The sequence below is a fragment of the Cebus imitator genome, unplaced genomic scaffold, assembly GCF_001604975.1.
Source record: "Cebus imitator isolate Cc_AM_T3 unplaced genomic scaffold, Cebus_imitator-1.0 Scaffold215, whole genome shotgun sequence".
NCBI classification, from domain to species: Eukaryota; Metazoa; Chordata; class Mammalia; order Primates; family Cebidae; genus Cebus; species Cebus imitator.
The window spans coordinates 1,856,773-1,867,110 of record NW_016107530.1 but is presented as its reverse complement, the minus strand read 5'-3'; the positions used below and the strand labels follow the sequence as shown (position 1 = coordinate 1,867,110).

General features: G+C 43.3%; 1 protein-coding gene across 1 annotated transcript in view; it reads left to right on the top strand.

Annotated features, from left to right (window-relative positions):
* Positions 1–8,024, top strand: part of EIF4EBP2 (eukaryotic translation initiation factor 4E binding protein 2) — a 23,186-nt gene extending 15,162 nt beyond the window's left edge. Inside the window, exons 2-3 of the mRNA XM_017548873.2 lie at positions 3,834–4,019; positions 5,824–8,024. Of these exons, the coding sequence (XP_017404362.1) occupies positions 3,834–4,019; positions 5,824–5,855 (218 nt within the window). The 3' untranslated portion in view covers positions 5,856–8,024. The remainder of the gene's footprint in view (positions 1–3,833; positions 4,020–5,823) is intronic.
* Positions 8,025–10,338: the final 2,314 nt, after the last annotated feature.

The following is a 10,338-nucleotide window of genomic DNA, read 5'->3' as shown; positions in this document are numbered from 1 at the left end:
TTTTTTTGATACTGGGTCTCACTCTGTCACCTAGGCTGAGTGCAGTGGTGCAATCATGGCTCACTGCAACCTCCATCTGGGGGTTTAAGTGATCCTCCCTCCTTAGCCTCCCCAGTAGCTGGGACCAGAGGCGTACATTGTCACACCTGGCTAATTTTTTTTTATTTTGAGAGCGCTTCACTCTTGTTGCCCGGGCTGGAGGGCAATGGCACAATCTTGGCTCACAGCCTGTGTCTCCCTGGTTCAAGCGATTCTCCTGCAACAGCCTCCCGAGTAGCCAGGATTATAGGCATGTGCCACCATGCCCAGCTAATTTTGTATTTTTAGGAGTGACAGGGTTTTTCCATGTTAGTTAGAATGGTCTCGAACTCCTGACCTCAGGTGATCCGCCCACCTTGGCCTCCCAAAGTGATGGGATTATAAGCATGAGCCACTGTGCCTGGCAATTTTTGTATTTTTTTGAGACAGGACTTTGCCATGTTGCCCCGGCTGGTCTTGAATTCCTGAGCTCAAGCAATCCACACACCTTGGCCTCCCAAAGTGCTGCAATTACAGGTATGAGCTACCATGCCTGGCTAATTCCACTTTTTTAGTTTAGTATATGCCCAAGAGAATGGAAATGTGTTCACACAAAAACTTGTACATGAATGTCATTCATAATAGCCAAAAAGTAGAAACAACCCATTTATCAGTTGATGGACTGTTGTTTATATTGACTTGTCAGTCCATCAGCTGATAAATTGGTAAAGTGTGATACATACATACAATGTGATGATTATACAGTCCTGTGAATCATCTAAAACTATCGAATTATACACTGTAAGTGGATGAATTATAAATGAATGCTATCTCAATAAACTTGTAAAATACCATCTCTTATTGGCTCTGTAAGGTCATAGTGGTTCTTCAGAGTTTCTTTTATACCTCACACATGTAGGCAGAATCTCTACTACCTATATCCTAGTTGGCTTAATTTTAATTCTTTAATGTATGTGTTGTTGTTGATACATAATTTAGAGAGCTTGCTTCTATGCTGTGCTTTTTTACCACCTAACATCCACAATTTCCTGGCTTGATGTACTACAGAAGTAAGAATAATCTTGTTCCAATTTGCAAGTTGCCTCATCTGACAATGAAACCTCACCCTGGCTGGGCGCTGTGGCTCACACCTGTAATCCCAGCACTTTGGGAGGCCTAGGCAGGCGGATCACGAGGTCAAGAAATCGAGACTACGCTGGCCAACATGTTGAAACTTTATCTCTACAGAAAATACAAAAAAATATTAGCTGGGTGTGGTGGTGCGCACCTGTAGTCCCACGTACTTAGGAGGCTAAGGCAGGAGAATCGCAAGAACCTGGGAGGCAGAGGTTGCAGTGAGCCGAGATTGTGCCATTGTACTGCAGCCTGGCGATAGAACAAGACTCTGTCTCAAAAGAAAAAAGAAGATAGAAACCTCACCCTTCTGAAATCTAACCATGAGATAGGTAAAGTCCATCCATAAGGCTCCTTCCCTTTGTTCATTGGAAGGCGATCAGACTCCCTTTCAGCCTGTTTGCCCTTATTTTACATAGCATGCTAATAAGCAAGTTGCTGATTTCCAAACCCAGCAGACTAGAAATACCAAGTTAGAAAGGGTTTAAGGATGGACTATACAGATTGAATTGTGTCTCCCCCAAATTCTTATGTTGAAACCTTAATTGTTGCTTTTGCGAGTTAATTAGGTTGAGTTGAGGTCATGAAGGTGGGACCCTCATGATGGGGTTAAGTGCCCTTATCAGATGGGGACACCACAGAGCTGTGGTCCCCTCACCCCCATGTAAAGGACACACTGAGAAGGTAGCTACCTACAAGCTAAGAAGAGAGCCCTCAACAGAAACCATTCATTAGTATTGGACTTCTAGCCTCCAGAACTATGAGACAATACATTTCTGTTAAGTTGTTCAGTCTGTGGTATTTTGTTATGGCAGCTTGAGCTGCTGAGCCATGACAGTAGCCTTGAAAAAAGGCAGCCCTTAGTGTAACAGGAGACAGGCACACTGGGAGAAGGGTGCACTAGCACAGCCTTGACAATCAATTTTGTATAGTGATGTTCAGCTGTACATAGCATCAGCTCGATAGGGCTTGAGACTTCTTAGGTCACAACATAGTAAAAACGATTTTCTTAATAATGACTGATTCATCAAGAGGATTGAATCGTTTTCTGTTGAAGGCCATAAAGGGATTTAAATCTGTATTAGAAGTATTTCCATCCAAGATAATTGAAACTATTCACCTTTTAAAAGTTGAATTAAATTTTGTGCTACCCAGAATGCCTCGCTCCTCATAATTTCTAGATGCCTTTTTGAGTGTTATTTGAGTTTTTGTTTTTCAAAGCAAAGAGGGTGAAGGTAAGTTTCTACTTTCCTTGTCCTAAAATTATACTTGATTTAAATTTTGAGGCAGAATGTTGTTCTGTTGCCAGGCTGGAGTGCAGTGATGCAGTCATAGCTCACTGTAGCCTTGAACTCCTGGACTCAAGCTATTCTGCCTCAGCCTCTGAGTAGTGGGGACTTCAGGCCCACATCACCTCACTTGGCTCTTTTTTTTGTTTGTTTTTTTCTCGAGACAGAGTCTCGCTCTGTCACCCAGGCTAGAGTGCAGTGGTGCAATCTCAGGTCACTGCAATCTCTGCCTCCCGGTTCAAGCGATTCTCCTGCCTCAGCCTCCTGAGTAGCTGAGATTACAGGTGTGTGTCACCACACCCTGCTAATTTTTGTGTTTTTAGTAGAGATGGGGTTTCACCATACTGGTCAGGCTGGTCTTGCACTCCTGACCTCATGATCCACCTGCCTTGGCCTCCCAAAGTGCTAGGATTATAAGCATGAGCCACCGCACCCGGCCCTTAACTCTTTTTTTTAAATATTTTTTTTTGTGTGGAGACAGAGTCTCACTATGTTGCCCAGACTGGACTTAGACTCCTGGGCTCAAGCAATCCTCCGCCTTGGACTCCCAAAGTGTTGGGATTACAGGCAATGAGCCACCATGCCCAGGCTCTCTTGTCTTTTTTATAATAGCCATTCTAAGAGATGGGAAGTGATAGTCTCATTGTGGTTTTGATTTGCATTTCCTTGACGATGAGTGATGATGAGCACCTTTTAATGTACCTATTCACCATTTGGAAGGAGGTTTCCATCACTGTTTATCAGTTGAAGTGTACTCTTCAGAACTATTGTTTTAAAAACATTCAGGTAGCACTTACTGGTAAGCGGATTGTTTTGCAGAATAGAGAGGGGCTGCCAGCCAGTTCCAGCTTTGACTATAGCTGTGAGAAGAATGTCAGTCTCAGTGCTTCTTTGGAAAGCCTTTTAAAGGGGCTATTTTTTCTCATACTTGTTTTTTCTTTCACTTAAAACTTTTTTTTCTTAAAGATATTAATGTTAGTTCCTAGATCACATAGAAATAAGACATAGCCCTGACATAAGAAACTCAAAGTCTATAAAGAGAGACAGATGGATAAACAGGAGTCCTGTAATATGTGATGTGTGTTGAGTAAGATGGGGAGGAAGAACCTTTTTAAAAAGTGAGGGGTGGCATTGGCTTCATAAAGGAAGTGATGGTTGGAGCCGAGTCCTGAAGGATCAGCAAGCAGGTGTGTCACTGGGAGAAGAGAAAGAGCATTCCTGATGGCAGGGGAGCCTGTTTACAGGTAGGGAAGTTAGAGCTTATGCTTTCAACTTGAATTGTAAAATCCTTAAAAGTTAGGATTATGTGGGATTTAAATTAAATTCCTGGGTAGTAGTATATGTTGATAACCCCTTAAATTGTTTCAAACTCTCTTTAACTCTGTTTTCCAGGAACTCGAATCATTTATGACAGAAAGTTTCTGTTGGATCGTCGCAATTCTCCCATGGCTCAGACGCCACCCTGCCATCTGCCCAATATCCCAGGAGTCACCAGCCCTGGCACCTTAATTGAAGACTCCAAAGTAGAAGTAAACAATTTGAACAACTTGAACAATCATGACAGGAAACATGCAGTTGGTAAGAGAATGGCGGTGTTGGAGACCTAGAGCGTGGCTCTTGTAATTTGAATGTCTGTTTGCTATAGGTTGAGAAGCTATTGATTCTTCGGTTGTTGTGTTTTTTATTTCTTTTTTTGTTTTAGACCGAGTTTCACTCTGTCACCCGGGCTGGAGTGCAGTGACACGATCTCGGCTCACTGCAACCTCCGCCTCCCGGGTTAAGCAATTTTCCTGCCTTAGCCTCCCCAGTAGCTGGGATTACAGGCACCCACTACCACGCCCAGCTGATTTTTGTATTTTTTAGAAGAGATGGAGTTTCGCCATGTTAGCCAGGCTGGTCTTGAACTCCTGACCTCAGGTGATTCGCCTGCCTCAGCCTCCCAAAGTGCCAGGATTACAGGTGTGAGCTACTGCGCCTGGCCAATTCTTCAGTTATAACTGATGTTCAGTTACATGTCTCTAAGGTTCCCCTCCCTCCCCCAAAGGTTTCTTGAAATGCTCTGAAAACCCTGAGTCCTGAGTTCTTTTTTTTTTTTTGAGACAGAGTTTCATTCCTGTTGCCCAAGCTGGAGTGGTGCAATCTCGGCTCACTGCAACCTCTGCCTCTTGGGTTCAAGTGATTCTCTTGCCTCATCCTCCCAATTAGCTGGGATTACAGGCACCCGCCACCACACCTGGTTAATTTTTGTATTTTTAATAGAGACGGGGTTTCAGCACGTTGGCCAGGCTGGTCTTGAACTCCTAACCTCAGGTGATCCACCCACCTTGGCCTCCCAAAGTGATGGGATTAAGGCATGAGCCACCCCAACCAGCCTGAAAACTCTCAGTTCTGAATCATAATCAAATCTAATGTCATTGGTGGGAGAAAAGAATCTGGAATCAGGATGGTAAACCCCAAAAATGACTTCTTGAACCATTGCCTGGCCTCAGCTTCATTGGACTAAGGATATACACAGAAAACAAAACATGTTATAGCCCCCATTTCCATCACCCTCAGGCAAATAGACCTTGTTTCTTATAGGAATTTCTTTTTTATGGTGTGAGGAAAAGCAGTATGGCTTATTTCCTGTATTTTCCAGAGCTACCTAAATTACCCCTTCTCTCACACATTCTTTTGTAATAAGCCCTCTTTATCTCTGTAGAAGCAGAATGGTGAGGTGGGAGTGGCCAGCTCCTGATCCTCAGGGACTGCACTTGGACCACTAGATGTGAGCCAGCATTCTGCTTTGTCATAATTCAGATGAGTTTTTTTAATACACAAAGTGTCAGTTTGGAGCAGGTTCAAAGTCCAAAGCCTCCAGAAGAGTGTGCTCCCCGATAGATGGCAAAGAGCTCCCTAGGAGCTGCTGTTTGGTCAAAGTAGAGTAATTGTTTTAGGGCAGCAGAGAATGGGACAATCTGAATTATTTTTTGTCTCTCATATAGAGGGAATGACGGTTAAAATGACGGTTAAAACTGTTTTGCAGGCCGGGCGCGGTGGCTCACGCCTATAATCCCAGCACTTTGGGAGGCCGAGGCGGGTTGATCATGAGGTCAAGAGATCGAGACCATCCTGGTCAACATGGTGAAACCCCGTCTCTACTAAAAATACAAAACATTAGCTGGGCATGGTGGTGTGTGCCTGTAATCCCAGCTACTCAGGAGGCTGAGGCAGGAGAATTGCCTGAACCCAGGAGGCGGAGGTTGCGGTGAGCCGAGATCGCGCCATTGCACTCCAGCCTGGGTAACAAGAGCAAAACTCCGTCTCAAAAAAAAAAAAAAAAAAAACTGTTTTGCTTTTTTTGTGTGTATGCCAAACTCTTCATTTTATTTGTCCTAACCAGGGGATGATGCTCAGTTCGAGATGGACATCTGACTCTCCTGCAAGGATTAGAAGAAAAGCAGCAACACTGATACCTGTGTGCACCTGATTTGGCCAATAAGATCTAACAGTGTAAAGACAGAAGAGGCAATACCAGCAGTCCCCATTATAGTCTCCACCTCCCCCTCTTCCTCTGGGTGCCAAATGATGGGAAGATGAGCTTCATCCGACCATTTCTTCACCCTGTCTCCTATTCCCCTTCCCAGTTAAACAGGTTAGATTGAAGGCCCTTGGTGTATTTCTCTAGAGCTAAGCAGCCCGTAGAGGAAAACAGTTAAACTCTGACTTTCCTAGTTGTATTTTTAATTGAGAGCTAACTTCATACCCCACAATTTTGTCCCAAATCAAATATCGACCTACCAGCAACTGCCTGACTGGGAAGTCTGGGAAAGGGATACAGAGGCTTGGTGGGCCTAACACCATTCATGCTCCTTACACTCTGTCTCTCCTCCCTGTATCCCACCTATGGTTCAGTGTTGCAAGAGTCTGGGTTTGGGGTCTTTAAAACCAGCAGGGTAAATGATAAAAAGAGCTGCTTTCCCTTTTACCTTGAGGTATTCGTCCCTCGGGACAGAGCACAGTTTGCGCAACTCTGGTAGCATTACCCCGTGACACTGTTTTGAGGTCCACTTCTGTTCTTTCCTTTGGGAGGAATGTCTTCCGTCTTTGGTATTATAGTTCATCTTCCCATTCTTTTACTTAGTGTATTTGTGCAGATATTTTTAACTCTGTACATCAGAAGAGAGCCCTTGGTAACCAGTTTAGTTCTTCTGTCATTCCTCCCTGCTTGCATCTTGTTGCTGGCAGAGTCCTCTTGTACTTCAAGAAAGAGAAGTGATTTTGTCTGTTCCTGTTACCAAGTAATAGAGGCACTTTAGCCTCACTTGGTGGGTAAGGCCTGATCATAGTATTCTGTCAGATAATGCCTAAGAATGACCTCCGAAGAGCGTTGACCCATTTGAGTACCCAGTCTCAGTAGTCATTTTTAAGTCCAGGGAGCATTGCGATAGTTGTTCTCAGATTGCAGTTTCTTACGTTTTGAGTTTGAAGTTGATTTTCATAATGTTCTTAGAAAAGAACTGCATTTTTTCCTTTGTGGGTCTGCATTGTTTGGCTGCTGGGTTAGATAAGCATGGGCTTAAAAAATGTGTTCCTCCCAGTTTTCTTGCCTTTTCCATTGTACTCTGAATTTCCTTCCCTACCTCCCTTCCTGTCTTCCTCTCCTTCCTTTCCTTCCTTTTTCTCTACCAGGCCATTTTTCAAATTTACGTCAAAGATACCTCACGTTGGTATCTGAGAATATCTGTCACTCCTCTTATCTGAGAAGTGACCTTTTATTTTTAAGATGACTACAGACCTATTTTTAGATATGTTTTCAGTACAATTTTGAACAGCAACTTTTTAATTAAACATCTTCCAGTGTTAGGAAGGTGAGAAATGTTCATAGGCAAGTCTGCTGTTCTATGTCAACATCTTTTGTCGCCCCTAGTCCCCCAGGAGTTCTTTCCTTTCCCCTCTAGTTTTGGGTGTGCATGTTTGGAGTTTGTTTGTAGTGGGTGGTTTAAAACTGGACCATTCTGCCTTGCTTTGGTTTGTTCATGAAAGCCTCATTCATTTATCTGATCCTTTAGCTTTTGCATTCACCCACCCTTCCCACCTACCTCTCCTGGGACTATTGACCAGCATAATAATCCCGGGAGAATGACTCCTCTCGTAGAAAGACTAAAGTATCCATCCCCTCATAGTTAAGTAGCCACTGGTGTCCTGGGAATTTCTGGTTGGATTTGGTGCCCTGAACTTCCTTACTAAGAAATCAGTTCCCAGGGTGAGAGTAACAGGCCATTTGGCCAAGAAAGAAGCCTGATTGTTTTTCTTTTGAACTATGAAAAGACCCTGTTTGTGAATACATTTTAGAAGAGAGGAAGGATGTCTGCAGAACTTTGTTCTGTTTTCTGCTACAAAAATGTGAATAGTTCAGAGTGAAAACCTTTTGTGATGGTTGATGTCTCTCAGGAATAAGCTGAATCTCCAATGTTTTGGGGATGCTTTGAGTCTCAAAAATTGATAATCAGAAAAGTATTTTTGTTTGTTTGTTTAATGTATCCCTGTTCTGTTTTTAATTAAACTCCAAATCTCATTTTACATGTTCTTGGGAAAATCTAAGTTGCGCTGTAATTTACATAAAAAGCATGCTCAGGACCTCTTTGCACCCTGGGGAGCCTGATTCTTTGGGAATGAAGCTTTTCATTCTTCATACACTGGCCTTGGCATCCTGTGGAATTTGACCCAACTAGCAGTCAGTGAGTGGAAGAGTGAACTCTTGATCTTTATTGCTATGTGTGAAAACTTGGCTTCCTCACTGAACAGTGGAAAATGGATTTAAAGCATGAGCTTGAGTAGTGTCAAGATGCCCTTTTTCTTTTCTTGCCATCTTGGGGAGCTTCTTCTGCATGTGGCCCCCTAATTAGAAGGCATGTTTTTAGTATTTCTTGGGAGTGTCAGCTGTATAATGCAGCAGCTGTCCAATCCCTTATCCTTCTCTGCAAGGACCTCCTTACGGCTTGGTGCAATTCTTTCCCGGAGACCACCTCTAGACAGCCTTTGACCTTCATAAGTTGGCATTTAAAAAATAATTTCACAAGGCATGAGATAAACTTCCAATAGATGATACCTTTGTGTCATGCCTCATAGAATTATTTTTAGAACAAGCCAGAGTCCATTTGGTGGTTTACCTCTGCATGTTTGGAGGGAACCTCACAGATGGAACCCTGAATGAATGATGTGTCCTGGCTTTTTTAGAGGGAAGGAACACCCTTAAGTTGCCACTTGACTGAGACAGTTCTCACCACTTTAGTGACCATATGTAGTTTTCTTTTTATGGGGAACCCGTGCTTCTATTGTTGTGGGGACATTCGGTCTTAATGAGAAACGACTTCCCTCCAAATTCCAGCAGCAGACATGCATTGTCATGGTTCTGCCTTCTTTATTGTGTGGGTCATTGAGTTCACCAGTTCTCATTCTGTTTAAATATGTACAGCATTTTCAAAGGCACAGATACAGAGAAGCTGGCTTCTAGGTGTTGGGCTTCCAAGCCAAGAATTTTGTCCTTCCACCTGTACTAGTTATCTACTGCTATGTAACAAATTACCCTAAATTTAGTATCTTAAAATAGCAAACATTATCTGTCCGTTTTTGTGGGTTAAGAATTTGGGAGTAGCTTAACGTGATGGTTCTGGCCCAGGGTATCATGAAGTTAACAGTCAAGATACGGGCAAGGGCTGCAGTCACCTGGAGCTGGAGAATCCACTTCCAAGTTCTCTTTTTGTGGCTGTTGGCAGGATCCCTCAGTTTCTTCCCATGTGGGTCTTTGCATGAGTGGCCTCACACCATGACACCTTGGCTTCTCCCTGAGCCACAGATTCCAGAGATGGGGGGCAGGGCCAGGAGAAAAGCTGCAGTGCCTTTTAAGACAGTCTTGGAAAGGACACACCATCACTTCTTATCCCAGTCTTTAGAAGCAAGCCACTAAGTCCAGCCTGCTCTCAATGAGAGAGGAATTACACATCCCTCTACCCCAATGGAGCAGTAGCAAAGAATGTATGGATGTATCTTAAAAGCACCACACCCCAACTGAGGAGGAAGCCAGGTCAATAGGGAGCTAGGTTTAATCTAGATAAGCTGAAAGATAGATTACTATCAAAAACAATTACTGGGATAGAAAGCAAACTCCCCAAAGCTACTTGCTGTTTTTGAGAGGGGTAGTAAGAAATGGCAGTTCCCAGGAGAAGTAGAAAATAAGCTTCACTACCAGCAGCTCAAGTATGCTTATTTGCCAGTCCTAGGCTTGGTGTCTGTAAGACTCATTTACCACTTTTATTTTCCTGTAGCTAGGAATTAACAAAAGGAAGTGGGGCCTTCCAGCTGAGTCACTAAAGCTGTCTTATTTGGAATGGGGATTGTCCAGCAAAGGGAGCAAACATGAATTAGATGTTAGGCTATATTGAGCTGAAGACAAGAAAGCAGTTCAGATTTAGGTGAAATAGAAGATGTTATCAGGAAGCCAGTTTCCCACGAGTGTGGGTGCTTGGTACCTGGCCTCTCCAGTCTCAACAGACTCAAGTCAGATCTCTCACCCAGGAAGCAACCACTCCGTAAAATAGGGAACATCCGAGAATTACAAATGTCTATGCTTGGTTGCTCCTCTAAATCCAGTGCACAGGTTAACACCCTGCATGCCCATCTCTTCCTGGGCTTCTTGATGGCAGTGTTCTTAAAGAATTTGTCTTGTCTTCACCCCCAAGACAAACTTATAAAGTTTTTTCATTTAATACATTCTAGCGAATGGCTGCTATATGTTTCTGGCACCCATTCCTAACCAGGTCTTTAGAGATTTCAGATACTTTAAAGATGGAAAATTTCGTTTTGTTTTGTTTTGTTTTGTGAGATAAGAGTTGTGCTCTGTCGCCCAGGCTGGTGT